The sequence below is a fragment of the Tachypleus tridentatus genome, chromosome 3 (genome assembly GCF_004210375.1).
Source record: "Tachypleus tridentatus isolate NWPU-2018 chromosome 3, ASM421037v1, whole genome shotgun sequence".
Taxonomy (NCBI): Eukaryota; Metazoa; Arthropoda; class Merostomata; order Xiphosura; family Limulidae; genus Tachypleus; species Tachypleus tridentatus.
In genome coordinates, this window is record NC_134827.1 from 27,123,039 (window position 1) to 27,140,129 (window position 17,091).

The window sequence follows — 17,091 nt, forward strand, 5'->3', positions numbered from 1 at the left end:
CGTGAGCTTGCAAAGGAGATAGGTGTGGTGGATTTTGCTCAATATTTGAAAGTTGTCCTGAAATAGGATCCCATCAAACACGTCATCTTTGTGGAAGTTGTATCACCTTATTCGTAATACCTTATTGTGGAACACTTCTTTCGGGTAAAACCACCGTGAAGCCCATCATGTGTATGTCTGAATCATCAGTGATCCACGTCCTTTCATTCAGACTTACTGTACAATAAACATTTCTATGTATCGGTGTGCATTTTATTCAAATTAATATGATGTGTTTACCATGAAAGTTCAACTAGTGAAACAGCAACAATACAAAATTCCATCCTCAATTTTAAACCGATAATGTGAATACATGGTATATTTTAAACCTATTTCACGGATTTAAAGATCCATACAGGACACAAAATATGAATTTCAACGTTTTCAACACTAAGATTCTCATAAAAATAATCTTTCCTCACGAAAAGTAAATAAAAATCCCTTTACCAAGATACAGTACTTTTATCCCAATTATAATCCTCCCCCCAAAAAAAAAACTTGGTGTTTTAATTACTTGATGAATATTTCACCCCAGTAACAATTCGAACCACATCTATCAAAGGTAAGTCAAATAAGAACATACCAGTTATAGCCCAAAGCTGCTATGAAGTATTGACAGATTATCAGAGTGTGACTTAACTGTTTCGAAGCTATAGCTTCTCTAAAGTGTCATTTGCGAAGACACACAAGAGTGTCACCTATAAACCTGACCGTATAGACACCAATATTGAGTGTCCCAAAACTTCCAAGTTCTAAGAGACCATGACAGTATGCTTTCGTCATATAACAGCTGAAAATCATTGATTTAGATTTGTGTACTCACAATTTTCTATCAAATTTAACTTATTTTTTTTCAAATAAACAATATATCAACCACAAAGCTTCTTGTTGCCTCTATTACAGGGCGTCTAGGATATGCTATGTCTGATGGTACAACTCACTTTCTAAGGCAGTTTTGCCCATATGAATCACTTCATTTAAATCCAGTAGGTAGCGCATTGGTAACTCCTGTTGGAGGAGAGACCGTAAGAGACATTTCATCGTAGGAGGACAGACAAATAAAAATACGCTACTAGCTGATCCATTCTTAGAACACAAATAAAAAGTGACATTTATAATCTGTTCTGACATGTAGGCGTTTTAATATTTCTCCCACTTAGACATTTTGCTTTCGTTTGTTTAGAATGAGCAAAAGCTACGTTAGGGCTATGTGCGCATATTCATCTTCGAAACAAAAAACTACTGTTAAAACATTCAAAAATAAGAAAGCATGTTTAAAAAAATGTGCGCTTGACACCAATTGAGCTTTGAAGATAAAATCGTTAGCCTGGTTTGAACTAGCGACAGCATGACAATGTTTTTTTGGTTGTTGTTTTTTTTCAAAACCTACCTTGAAATTCTGTTAAGCGTATACGTAAGTTCATAAAATAAGTAATCATAAGGTCAAGATAAAGTGTTTATATAAACATTTTTAAGCAACCATTTAAATTGCATTTTCAGCCCACAACAATCCGATTATTTACTTCCAAATTCATACAACACTAAAATCCGGAGTTCGGTTCTCCGCGGTAGACATGGTACATTGTAGTTTTGCTCTTAAAATATGTAAACACAGCTTTAAAAAAATCTCACATTATCACTCTCTACCCCAGTGTAGTAGAAAAGGTTGACATAGTAACAAGCATGTGGTTAAAAACAATTATATAAAGTTAACGTACTAACCACTCCACCACAGTGGCGCAGCGGTAGATATACGGATTTGCACTGCTAAACGTTCAATTTCGATATGGCACAGATAGTCCACTGTTTAGCGTTACGCTATCCGTCCCTAATTTAGCAGTGTAAAACAGCTAGTTATCATCATGCAACACCAACTCTTGTGCTACTATTTTATCATCGAATAGTGGGATTGAAGGTAACATTATAACGTTCTGAACTTTAAAAAGGTGAGCATATTTGGTATGAATGGGATTCGAACCCGCAACCCTCAAATGGCGCCTTAACCACCTGTCTATGCCGGGTCCGTTGAAATTATTATGAAAACATTACTTATTCAACATTCACTTGTCACTGGTACTAATTCATCCGCTCTAAAAAGTAGAACTTATTTTGTTACCCTGATATATAATGGCCCCATTGATTTAAAAAATAAAATATAAATGGTGATTGAGCTAGGAAACACAAACAAATACACATATTATCAATCACATATGTTAGATCTTAAACTCGAAATAATTTCAAATTATGTAGCTTAATGTAGACCTAAGACGTTTACCGAAACAAGACTGATTTTTAGCACTGTATTAACTAGGCTCAGTACATGCATAAACAAGAATATTTAAGATTATCCAATTACGAGATTATCGTAAAAATCTTGAGGTTACGTTGAGTAAAGAGAGACAAAAAATTTAACCTCAGAGTTTCTAAATCTCGCTACTAAACCTAAAACTACCGTTAAACCAGAACCAGAAAATGATAATCAGACAAACAATAAATTATGGTGACAAACATTATGTTCACCTGCTATAAATGTCCGACGGAGTAAAAATAGCTCAGACTGAAAGGAATTAAACCCTGACTTCTACACCAACCAAACACGTTTTTCCACTTGAACCAGATGAACTATCTGGTTGGGCTAGAAGAGTTCGAATCCTACTCGATTTCAGTTTTAGATAATTGAAAACAGTTTAGGCTTCGGAATTTAAAGCTATTATTGAAAACATTGTGTTCAGGTTAAGACGCGTTTATTTATTTTTCATTTTTAAGATAAAATAAAACACTGTGGTCCGACAGAATTTTTTTTTTGTTTGTTTGCACAACACAATGAAGGGCGTTCGTCGACGAAACTCGTGGGGCCCTCGTGCTAACGTACCAGAGTTCACCTTCTCCACCCACACTAAGACAAACCCACTCATCATCACTACCAAAAAATTATGATGTAATCACTTGCGCATCACCTGTTCCTTCGAGAGAAAAAAAATGATCATTTTGAGAGTAGCAGCTGGACAAAAGTACTGTACGAATATCCAATCAAATTTAATAAACTGCGCACAAAATACTTGCTATTTAAATTAACAGCATCCAGTGCGTTAATATTGAAAAACTGGATAATATTTACTTTAAAAAATGAGTAACTATAAAAGCCAGTTTGGATTGTTCTTCAGCCGCAAAGTTTCAATTTTAAAGCGCCACCCATCGGCTTAAAAAGTTTCTGAAAATAATGTTCACCGAAGAGAAATCAGCAATGTATTACTTCAACACTAATTATTATGTTCACAGCTCCACGAATTATCATATTTATAATGACAGCTGTGTCAGTTGTTTGAGTTCCTTCTGTCGCACTACGCTAATGACAGGAATATGTCAGTTCCAGAGTGAAATACGACAGTATCGAATTAAATACGTCGTCATGCATTAGAGGAAAATACCACACTTCCGAGCTAAATAGCTCCTTATAAAATAATAATAATCAAAACACTTTATTAACCCTAAATGCAGAGTTTTTGTATGAAAAATGTCCTCAACATACTTTACAAAGCTATAATTTTTAATTTACAAAAAAAAACCTCTTTTACCCACGCACTTATAAAATATTCACTGTTCTACACTTTATTCACAATATTATGTTGCCCAGGGCAAGTCTATACAATCTCTGCCATTTGGCTTTTATAAAATGTTCCAGATTAATCGCTAGTTCTTAATGAGAATACGATCGGCTGCGTAGAACAACACGTTTAGAGACCGAATTTTTATTGTTTGTCTGACACCGGTTCTTTAGAAATGAAACTACGGATCAAACGAACATTAAATCTCTTTGTCATTCTCACAGTTGCAAAAATAGAACTGTCTCTGGCCTAGATCAAAGTCATAATTTAACTTTGTTTTTTGCCACGTTAGCATGATCGTAATAAACGAACACGTTTATCACTCTTAGCAAAACTTTTTAGGGCTACGTACGGTAACCTTTATAGCATTGGGTTTCACTCAATTATCAAAATTTAGGTTGAGTCAAAATTAAGAATCAGTGTTTCTGTCTCTACCAGAGATGCACGTCTAACCTAGGTTGACTCAAAATTAAGAAACAACACAGTGTTCCTGTCTCTACCAGATCTACACGTCTAACCTAGGTTGACACTCAGAATTAAGAAACAACACAGTGTTCCTGTCTCTACCAGATCTACACGTCTAACCTAGGTTGACTCAAAATTATGAAACAACACAGTGTTCCTGTCTCTACCAGATCTACACGTCTAACCTAAGTTGACTCAAAATTATGAAACAACACAGTGTTCCTGTCTCTACCAGATCTACACGTCTAACCTAAGTTGACTCAAAATTAAGAAACAACACAGTGTTCCTGTCTCTACCAGATGTACACGTCTAACCTAAGTTGACTCAAAATTATGAAACAACACAGTGTTCCTGTCTCTACCAGATCTACACGTCTAACCTAGGTTGACTCAAAATTAAGAAACAACACAGTGTTCCTGTCTCTACCAGATGTACACGTCTAACCTAGGTTGACTCAAAATTAAGAAACAACACAGTGTTCCTGTCTCTACCAAATCTACACGTCTAACCTAGGTTGACTCAAAATTAAGAAACAACACAGTGTTCCTGTCTCTACCAAATCTACACGTCTAACCTAGGTTGACTCAAAATTAAATACAGATTTTATACTTTTCGAAGTTTATTTTGGCAATGAATCTTGATACTGCTTTGGTATATTGACATTTTACGTATCATGAACCACGACCTTGCTCGTGTCCTATATTCTTACTCGTACTTAAAAAATATATTAAAAGTTGATAAGTTTTCGTTGATGATTCGTGAAACCATCATCTTCTTTTTCAGGATTCCTCTGGAGGAACAGTGTTAACCCTAAGGATTTAACGCTAAAATCCAGGGTTCGATTCCTCGCGACGAACACAACGAATAGCCCATGTGTTGATAGAACATGCTGAAGTTTTTATCATCAACGTTTCTAATGGTCCGCCCGGCATGGCCAGGGGGTTAAGGCGTTCGACTCGTAATCCGAGAGTCGCGGGTTCGAATCCCGGTCACATCAAACATGCTCGCCCTTTCAGTCGTGGGGGCGTTATAATTTGACGGTCAATCCCACTATTCGTTGGTAAAAGAGTAGCCCAAGAGGTGTAGGTGGGTGGTGATGACTAGCTGTCTTCCCTCTAGTCTTACACTGTTAAATTAGGGACGGTTAGCGCAGATAGCCCTCGAGTAGCTTTGCGCGAAATTCAAAAGCAAACAAACACAAGAAAACCCGATTTTACATTTTCGCAACACTTCGTAAACTAAAAAGGTATTAAACTTAGTAAAAGTTATTGTTAACGAGAGTTAAATAAACCCAGTGCAAGTGAATTTTGAGGAAAAAATATCTATATCTCAAATTCCTTTTCGTATTTTTGTAAGCGTTACGAGAACATACATATAACATGGCAACATTTACCTATAATTTATGTTTTAATTCGCGTTTTGTGTGATAAACAAATTTAGTTACTATCGTAATGTTCGTTTTAATTAGAATAGTGTTATTGGCGTGAATCATTCTCTAACTTTGAAACTAAACATAGCAGCCATTAGAACGATACAATCACGTAAACCATATATACTAAGCCTCACAATAATGCCTTGAACACGTTCAATCTGTAACAATCGTAATGTGAAAACAGTCGAAAAAAAAAAAAACACAAAAAACCTCCAACCTTGACAACAGAGAGTTTCGTAGATACAAATACATACATTATGTGGCTCGTTCCGTGAAATATAAATCCAACTACGAAAATTCCTCTACTGAGCAGAGTAGTTATGTGCACATTTTAGTACAATAATTAAGGCGTGTGTGTACATAATTTCTTTCCTGCTCGAGACGGCTGAATACACTTTATAATCATCCGTTACAACAGATACAATTGTCTATCTAGTTTTGTTAGACTGGGTATTTGTGAGATATAGACTCTTTACGTAAATAACCCCTTGTGGAAGTTGAAAGTTAAACAAATACAAATACAGCCAACAGGTTATAAAAATAAAATGCTAACGTAACTGGGTCGGTTGTAGTATTAGATGTATTAGATACAAGAATGTTTTAGGGTTGTTATTTTTTGTTTTTTATTGAGTTCCCCCCCTCACTATTGAATTTGACCCATTTTGTCTCGAGGGTAGAGACCGGTGAAGACGGTTATGTGAGGGCATTGTATAAGAAGACAACTAGGATTTCTAAATGTATCTTATTCAGCAACGGACTAGGACAATAAGCAAAAAAAATGTTAGGTATTTGGGTTCCTCTCGCCTCACCATAGATAACCTACATATGTGAACCTTGCATTTCAAAAATATGTAACGATGATGTTACTAATTATTCATTTGTTCAATTATTCAACCAGCTCGCTAACATAATTTGTTTGTTTTTTTCATTCATCATCAAAATCGTGAATCTGTCAAGCGCGAAGCCCATTTTTATCTTTCCATTAGCCACTCGCACGTGAATTAGACTTTGATATGTTTCGCTATTGGTTAATGGAGATTGTTTGGTTTGTTTCAAATTTCGCGCAAAGCTACTCTAGGGCTAGCCGTCACTAATTTAGCAATGTAAGACTAGAGGGAAGGCAGCTAGTCATCACCACCCACTCCCAATTCTTGGGCTACTCTTTTATCAATGAATAGTGGGATTAACCGTCACATTATAAGGCCCTCACGGCTGAAAGGGCGAGCACGTTTGATGTGACGACGATTCGAACCCGAGACCCTCGGATTACAAGTCTAGTTCCTTATCCACCTGGCTATGACGGGCCTATTAATGGAGAAAACCAAAATCGAAGAAATGTGTGATTAAGAACTACATTAAAAGTAATCAGTATATTTTTCGAGCTGTGAATTATCAGTGGTTTGGTTTGTATGTTGTTAAGCACAAGGCTACACAATGGGCTATCTGTGCTCTGCCCACCACGGATATCGACAACACGACTTTCAGCGTGGTAAACCTACAGACACTGCTAAACCATTAGGGAGGAAGGAGGACAGTTATCAGTGACTTCCTAAAACGTATATAAAATATGTAAAATGAGTTGGTTTTAAAACCAACACTTACGATCTTGATAACGACTATTATTTCCTAAAAATACACCTTATAACACCAAAATGTGGTTTTTTTTTCTTAATTGGACTCTCAGCGTTTCGCTCTACACCTTCTTTGGGACCCGTTCACTTAAACACAAACCGACACTAACAGTACAAATCTTAAACCATTTCAAGAAATAAAATATATTCGAATCTTGGTATTATAAGATCGTTTATTTCCGGTATTAATGTGACATCGGTACACCAATATGCACTACAGAAATTACTTAACGATTATTTTTCATAATTACCAAAAGAGTGGGATTTCTTAATGGCACGTTTTGAATTTTGTACATGAATGAAGACGTCAAGTTGTAGAAACGCGTAACTTTTTAGTTTATCACTTTTAAAAGAATGTTTTAAAACAGCTGTACCCCCCTGTGATGGGTTATTTTCGCTATCAGTTTCAAGTTAAGCATCTACGAAAATAGAGAAATATGCTAAACCAACATCTTTCCCTCAGGACTTGTCCAGCCTGAAGGTTACCATATGTTTTCATCCAATTGGACAGATCTGAAAGTTGAACAGTTCTATTGTGTGTGGAAAACACAATTAAGGTAATAATTACCCACTTTCGACAGTCATTTCCCAGCAATCTTGGTAACTATGGTAATACTGAATAAAAGAGCCCATTGTTTCTCACTATATTAAGAAATCAAACAAGGCCTAAGACAGATCTTCTTGTCCGCCGTACCTAAAAAAATGAGCCACACCTGGTAGAGGAATATAAAAAAAAACGTATCTGAACACATGCACTTTCTTTGTTCCTTTAAAGTAGAACACACTAATTAACTCTATTATTGTGTAGTTTTAATATAGCACAACATAATTCGGGGACAATCTGTCGATGTTGAAGAACGGATAATTCAGTTTTGAATAATATTTCTGAACAATAAGTTCCACAAGAAGAAATACTATATTTTCTACAAGGCGTATTAACAAAAGGGTGTGGTCTGGTCTCGTATTTAGGTTTGAGAATGTTCACCCGTAATTCGTAGGTATGGGGGTCACCTAGTGAAATGAAATGTATCCATATTATCTCAGGCCATTGGTACCATTCTTTAATACAAAATGTTAAGTCCTTGAGATGTTTCTTTTACACTAACGTGTTCTATTTTTTTATAATTCGTTTTAATGATTCTGATCCTTACACACAAATATACACATAGTTGGTTTTCAGGCCCAGAAGTTCTAAATATCACCCATTAGAAAACTTTCAAACTGTACTAGGACTATCTGTTGAACCAAATTAATAATTTTTAGTAACCGTCAGATTAAAGTTGATTCAAGTTCTATAAAAACTCAGTTGAATTTTGCTAAATACAAAAATTCACAGTATTCTCTTTCTGAAACCGCAACCCTAAAATTTTACTGTTTTTTTTAACCCCTCACATTCTGCACTGAAACAATCTAGTTTGTTCATTGCTCACAAACACTCATGTTACTCGATGTAATTATTTTAAAAATTTCTTAACTATCTCACGTTATTGAAATTATGAGTTAAAATGATAATCAGAAATCTGGAGCCTAGTAACAACGAGATAATTATAAAACGCGTTATTTACTGGTTATTAATAACAATGTCTAATAAAGCAATCCTCAAATAAGATCGAGTACCATAGGGTCTGTAGCCTCCTTACTGGTTACTGATAACAATGTGTAATCCTCAAATAAGAAAGTACTATATCCTCAAATAACAAGTAACAAAACAATCCTCAAGTACTATAGGGTCTGTAGCCTCCTTACTGGTTACTGATAACAACGTGTAACAAAACAATCCTCAAATAAGATCGAGTACTATAGGGTCTGTAGCCTCCTTACTGGTTACTGATAACAACGTGTAACAAAACAATCCTCAAATAAGATCGAGTACCATAGGGTCTGTAGCCTCCTTACTGGTTACTGATAACAATGTGTAACAAAACAATCCTCAAATAAGATCGAGTACCATAGGGTCTGTAGCCTCCTTACTGGTTACTGATAACAATGTGTAACAAAACAATCCTCAAATAAGATCGAGTACCATAGGGTCTGTAGCCTCCTTACTAGTTACTGATAACAATGTGTAACAAAACAATCCTCAAATAAGATCGAGTACCATAGGGTCTGTAGCCTCCTTACTGGTTACTGATAACAATGTGTAACAAAACAATCCTCAAATAAGATCGAGTACCATAGGGTCTGTAGCCTCCTTACTAGTTACTGATAACAATGTGTAACAAAACAATCCTCAAATAAGATCGAGTGTCATAGGGTCTGTATACTCTTTACTAGTTACTGATAACAACGTGTAACAAAACAATCCTCAAATAAGATCGAGTACCATAGGGTCTGTAGCCTCTTTACTAGTTACTGATAACAACGTGTAACAAAACAATCCTCAAATAAGATCGAGTACCATAGGGTCTGTAGCCTCCTTACTAGTTACTGATAACAATGTGTAACAAAACAATCCTCAAATAAGATCGAGTACCATAGGGTCTGTAGCCTCCTTACTAGTTACTGATAACAATGTGTAACAAAACAATCCTCAAATAAGATCGAGTGTCATAGGGTCTGTATACTCTTTACTAGTTACTGATAACAACGTGTAACAAAACAATCCTCAAATAAGATCGAGTACCATAGGGTCTGTAGCCTCTTTACTAGTTACTGATAACAACGTGTAACAAAACAATCCTCAAATAAGATCGAGTACCATAGGGTCTGTAGCCTCCTTACTGGTTACTGATAACAATGTGTAACAAAACAATCCTCAAATAAGATCGAGTACCATAGGGTCTGTAGCCTCCTTACTAGTTACTGATAACAATGTGTAACAAAACAATCCTCAAATAAGATCGAGTACCATAGGGTCTGTAGCCTCCTTACTAGTTACTGATAACAATGTGTAACAAAACAATCCTCAAATAAGATCGAGTACCATAGGGTCTGTATAGTCCTTACTAGTTACAGATAATAGATGAAAATCAGATGACAATAAGACGTAGAATACTCAATGCTTTATATACCATACAATCGATATAATTAGGAGGCTACATTATACATATCAATGAAAGAGTAAATAATAATAATTTACATAATATTAAAATTTCATAGAAAAAACGTCACAAAACAAATAAAAACATTTCGTAAACTTAGAATGATGTGTAGATGGTGGTGCCAAAAAGAAATGACACAAGAGTATAGGGATGATACAGTTATACATAGATCATCCCTACATGGCTTTCAACATTAAATTATAATGTTACACTATGGAATGAATACTCATATATTCATGACTAGTGGTATACAGTTTATTTATCATAATATGGTGGTCATATCAGGGTGGACATCAGTAACCAAGAATCTCGGACTTATGTTTTATTTCAACTTGGTTATTCTTGTACGTGTCTTGACCACCACAGCGTTTTACAGGATATTACTAAGAGGTCAATCAACTTGTACTCAAGCATTTCATAGCGTAATATTAAATTTTAATATTGAAAGTCATGTAGGGATGACTTGTGTATAGCTGTGTCATTAAGGTTTGTACTCTTTCCAGCACTACCAACCTTACATCATTTTACATTTACAAAATTCTCTTTATTACTTGTCATAAGTATAAAAGAGCATGCCTGAAAAGTGCTCTGTTTAAATTATATTACATTAAAACTAAGTGGTTCTATTTGCATACAAGTAATTGTAAAAAGGTTTATTTAATTATCCATCGAGTCTGAGGCGGGATTTCGGTTTTAGCAAAGGAACCAATATATCGTTGACTCATCAGTAAGATTACAACGCTATAGCCCGGAGTTCGAATACTTCGAGAGGCACAGCGCAGATAGCCCATGCTGTAGGTTTCCATTAACAACAAACAAGTAATTAATCAAAAAGTAAAATGATTTAAGGCAAAACAACACAGCATTAAGAACACAATATTGTATAACTAAAATTACTATTCTAAGAGAAATATCTACAGTACTTTTATTTATTTAAGTCTGGTGAGGTATTAGTAGTTTAACAAAAACGAGCCCCATCCTTTACAAGAAATCTAACGGTAAAGTATGGTATAGACTGTGTAGCGCAACGGCAAAACACTTTCTTTAGATAACACAATCACCATGAGAAAAAGCGGTCGTTAAGAAGCGAAACAAGTGATAAGACAGGAATGTTTAATGACACAAAAATATAAAGTTTGACAACACAAAGAAATCTTTGTTTTCACTCACTTATAATGAAATATTAAATAAATGTTTTAGTATTCTCCTTGAAGCGACGCCTCACGGCGGAAGTACGCATCGCGCTCACCCGGAGGCTCCAGGTAACCCAGAAATGTCACCTGCTGAGTTTCGAGTTATGATTACTGCTTATAAAAAACGACAGTGAAACGGAAGCAAAACTTTAGAATTACGACTACGACAACAGTTTATCAGATGGCAGTTTAAGGCTTAGCTTCGCTGTAGTGTTTTTAAATATGTCTAAACTCGCTGAAAGTACAGAGAACGATATGCTATTTAGAATTAAATCATTTCTAATTTAAAACGAGACCGGTTCTTAACCGTCAACAAACTGTTTTATTAATCTTGTAAGCAGGGATGTAGATTTTTTACACCCGATTGGGGAGGGGTGATTTTTGCGACGACTTATGTGGGCCGTTTAATTTGCAAATCGGTAATATCTGATTACATGAACCTGAAAGCTGTAAACATGCAGTCACAGAGTAATCTTGTTGCCACGATACTTGCATATATACTTAGGCCTACTGACTGATACTTACGAACTATCGCTTAGATCGAAAAGCTTATAACCACGCCTATTCTAAAGATGTACATTTCGGCTACTGAAAAAGCCTACATCTAGGCCTAATTATATAATTCGATTGGTAAGAACACGAGAATCACAAGAACAAACGCACAATTTGTAGGCCTGTGATGCAATAAAAACAATTCAACAGACCAAACTGTAGAGGGGATGATTGTATACACCATACCCCCCACCTAAAATGAAGGGGGGGATGTATCCCACCCATACCCCCCAGGACCTACGCCCCTGCTTGTAAGGTACTTTATGATTACCCGTTAATTTACAACAGAATAAAAACATAAGAAAAAGACACCTTATCGATGTAGCCTTAAAGCTATTCAAACGTCTAATATCAAACTAGACGCACCCATAAGGGCAAATATTTAACTTCATAAATTTATCACTTTTCAGATGTTTTGTGATTTTTCTATGGAAACGATTAGTGCGTTATTCCTTTCTTTTTAAGAAGCTACGCCTACAGCAAGGTACGTGGGTGAAACTGTACCGGGCCGGGAACATTCACCCTCCCAGAGGGGCGAAAACTGGTTCTCTGTTCACGTGGCTTGACTACCGTTTTAGAGAAATCAGACGCTCGCTGTCTGCAGCTGTAGGAGCTATCATCTTATGGGGCAAAACTTACTTAATCCTAATTTTGACTTAGTTACGCGTTCTTCTTCTGGGCTTTTATTAGAAATTCAACCTTTAACTAACATCTGTAATACAGTTTGTAACAGAAACGTGCAACAGAATCTGTTTAACTGTTAACACCAAGATAAAGAACCATTAGTAACAGTAACAGCTAACATTAGTAACAGGTTGGCTCAATGTAAACTTTTTTTTTCTGCGATGATTGTTTGAGACTGAACATATTTGATTTTTTTTTTTACATATTTGATTCGGTAAACAATGCGTGAAAACCTGCGCGTAACTTTTGTAGTTAATTACGGAACGAGCGATCTGACAATTGCGAAACTTTAGAATCGAATAAAACAGAACATTTGTTCTATTGTGGCTACAAGTCGACGCGCAAGTGCTGCCTTTGTTTGTTCCTTTGTTTATTGAATTTCGTGCAAAGCTACACGAGGCCTGTCTGCGCTAGCCGTCCATAATTTCAGCAGTGTAGCCAACTCTTGGACTTCGCTTTTATCAACGAGTAGTGAGATTGACCTTCACATTATAACGTCTCCACGGCTGAAAGGGCCAGCATATTTGGTGTGATGGGGACTCGAACCCGCGACCCTCAGATTACGAGTCGAGCTCTTTAACCACCTGGCTATGCCTCACGCTGCTTTTGACCCACCTTGTAAAGCCGCTCTTTTTGATACCACACGTCTTCTTCCTCTTCTAGTAGACCGAAGTCCACGTTCAGCTCATCCCGGGAGCGGGAGAGAATTCTTCTCCTGCTTATCATCTCCCTATCCAGTTCCGGTCCACAGCTGCAATATAAAGAAACAGTGGTGTTACAAAAATCATTCTGCAACAGTTGGGAGTGTGTTAGAAAATTGTGTGTTAAAATAGTCACCAAACCTCTACGGGTTTGATTTAGTTGAATTAGTTAAACATGGAGATTACTTTTTTTTAATTATATAGTGGAATATCCTTTAAGATCCAATAGGTTTAAATGAACTACTTAAAATAATTTAAAACCATTGTCATTCTTAAAGTGCAAGTTCCGAAGGCTTGACTCTTAGAAAGGGAATCACGTCTTATAAATACGAGTACAGAAAACAAAATGGCGTTCCAGAAACGTAGAGTACAAACTGTTTACAATGTTCATCTGAACTTTTTCTCGTAAAATCACATTTTCTTCTCAATGTAGAAAAGTGTAATGTTTGGTGGTCCAAATTGAAATCCCTTATGCTGGATTGTATTTGTTTCGTTTGTTTCCTGTTCCTTTGTACAGAAGGAAACGTTTCTTCCCAGTAACCATGGTTATTCTGGAGATGCTACAGTCTACTCAGTTGCACAACCTCTTTCGTTTGAAAGGGTCATGTGGTCAGCTTCCGGTCAGTTACCTCTTTCTTTCTTTGTGAACCTGACGATGACCAAAGAAGGTCGAAACGTTGTTCGCTCCTCTACGTAAAAAATTTTCTCAACCCAAACGAGCCGTTTCTACACATATATTTTAGTCTACGCTCGGATAAATATTTAAGACGATTCTGCTCACACGTCAACAATAATACTCATTTTGTGACATTTACGTAACAAATTCGTAAGAATGAAATTTTACATCTCGTTTCCCATGGATGTGAAACATATCAGGAAAACGGTGCATGTAATTTAAAGGTTCCTTGCAGGAGATTATAATATTGAAGGTTGGTTAAAAGCAGCATAAATATTAAATCAAGCATTTTCATTGTAACATTAAGTATAAAAACTATATAATTATGTTTAGATATAAAGTAAAAGTTTAAAAAAATCAAACAGATTTTAAAATGTGACTACGAAAATTCAATTTCTAATAAAGCACGGAAAAGGAGTGAACACGAACTGACCACTGTTAGGTCTTTAAGTAAGAAGTCTGGTCACAAAATGCGCGTAGTGAACACAGACATGTCGTTATTACTGTAGTATAACGACTGAATCTCCTAACTAACAAAACAGTTTTCCGTATTTTTTCAATCAAATTCTGCCTGTTTAATAGATCTTTTTATATTGGTTTACTACAGAAAAGTCGTGCGTGTGAATACCTAAACTGATCACAGTCTGTTTCGAGGATAGTAACAATAGAACAAAATGGCTGAAAGGTACTTATAATAAAACTTAAATTAATTCTACTAATTATACACAAAATAAGGTACTTATAATAAACTTAAATTAATTCTACTAATTATACACAAAATAACAAGAGGTACTTATAACAAACTTAAATTAATTCTACTAATTATACACAAAATAACAAAAGGTACTTATAATAAAACTTAAATTAATTCTACTAATTATACACAAAATAATAAAAGGTACTTATACTAAAACTTAAATTAATTCTACTAATTATACACAAAATAACAAAAGGTACTTATAATAAAACGTAAATTAATTCTACTAATTATACACAAAATAACAAGAGGTACTTATAATAAAACGTAAATTAATTCTACTAATTATACACAAAATAACAAGAGGTACTTATAATAAAACGTAAATTAATTCTACTAATTATACACAAAATAACAAGAGGTACTTATAATAAAACGTAAATTAATTATACACAAAATAACAAGATATACTTATAATAAACTTAAATTAATTCTACCAATTATACACAAAATAACAAGAGGTACTTATAATAAAAACTTAAATTAATTCTACTAATTATACACAAAATAACAAGTACTTGTAATAAACTTAAATTAATTCTACTAATTATATACTAAATAACAAGAAGGTACTTGTAATCAAGTTAGATTAATTCTAATAATTATACACAAAATAACAAGTACTTATAATAAACTTAAATTAATTCTACTAATTATATACTAAATAACAAGAAGGTACTTGTAATCAAGTTAGATTAATTCTGCTAATTATATACAAATTATGTATATATAGCAAAAGGTACTTATAATCAACTTAAATTAATTATACTAATTATGTAGAAAATATGAAGAACCAGAGAGTACCAAAAATTTCTCTCTCCAACAAAACTGTTTCTTACATATTTTTGAATACTGCAATATTTCTTAGTGAAAACCAGTACAAGACGACTCGAACAATTCCCTGTCCCGTCTAGTTAACATATAGACTTTACTGTAAAATCGAATAAGACAGTAAGCATACGAATAAGACAGTAAGCATACGCTTTACTTTACATTACACTACGTAACACAAATTTTGTTCCTGGATAGTATGTGTTGTTTCTTAATTACTTATGTTGTAAAAGTACAGAAAATGACCATTATTCCTTTCAAACTTTGCTTTTGTGACCTGGATAATGAAATTTATAAATTAACCTATTTTATATGTAACAACGGGCAAATTTGCACATTTTATTTACATAAGGTCTGAATAAAACAACATATGAATCAAGATTTACATGTATTTATAATAAACTGTTTAGAAGTGAGTAGTTTTTCGCGATTTGCGACTGTAATGTAAATCATTTTCACGTATCAACCCCCAAATACAGTCTCCCATCATGTTTTCGTTATACGCTCCCAGGTCACAAAAACAAAGTTTGAAGAGAAAAAACAGGTTTTTTCTATTTACTTTAAAAATACGCAATTAGAAAATAACACTTTCTGTCCAGGAACAAAAAAAAATTAAAATTTTGTTACATGGTGTTATAGTTCTCTGATTAACATAGCATAATGTTAATCTTATTATAAAATAAAACCAAAACACATATAATAATGTACCTTGTCGTTTGTTTCATATTTACTAGACTAGACCAATGAAAGAAACACCGTCTCACTTGACCGACAGCCACCAGGTAAAATAACGTTATTATTCCAAACTTGCGGTTCTTTTATATTCTACTTTAGTTGTGAGGCGTTAACACCAATTCTCGCACGCTCTAATTGCTTTTCCATTTCAAGGAGTTTGTCAGTAATTTTCATTCTGCCGAAGAATGTTATTATCCAGTCATCGTTTCATTTTCATTCACATCTTTGTAGCTGCTGACTCCCCCACATACCAAAATGAAACAGAAAGTGTATTTGTTGATTGGTCTCTTCAGAATTAAACACCACCTGTGTGATTTTTTTTTTTTTTTTACTTTTCTTTTACAATTCGTAATGGTTAAAATCAGATGACCCTTCACCCACGTTCGTTGAACCGTCAATTATAATATCAAAGTAAGCATCGTCCGTATAATTTTCAACTGATAACTGTTTCTGGTAGAGCCGATATTATGGGAAGACACTCATCCGGGTCTTTACATCAAACCCTTGTTCACGGTCTATTTTCTATTGTTCTACCAAACGTTGGATCTTTTATGTTTTCTCCACTTTCAGAAGAGAGAAGGGGTGGCCACCCTGCCTGATTTATTTTTTTCGCGGTTTCGTTTGGGTTGGACAAAACAAATGTTTTGTGAAGTTCGTAATGAAACGACAGGGAACCCTCAATATTTGTGGCTGTAATTAGATTTCAAATCGGTCAAGGAATAGAGAAACGAGTATAAAATTTGTTGTT

At 34.8% G+C, this 17,091-nt stretch overlaps 1 protein-coding gene across 7 annotated transcripts in view; it reads right to left on the reverse strand.

Annotated features, from left to right (window-relative positions):
• The window catches only part of LOC143246588 (uncharacterized), a 65,063-nt gene that overhangs the window by 34,650 nt on the left and 13,322 nt on the right, over nt 1-17,091 (reverse strand). For 6 of the 7 annotated variants that reach the window (XM_076493547.1, XM_076493549.1, XM_076493546.1 and 3 more), the window contains exon 2: nt 13,259-13,394. In XM_076493547.1, the coding sequence (XP_076349662.1) occupies nt 13,259-13,394 (136 nt within the window). Of the gene's footprint in view, nt 1-13,258; nt 13,395-16,316; nt 16,349-17,091 lie in introns of those variants that run through there. The other variant, XM_076493550.1, reaches the window with a different exon arrangement.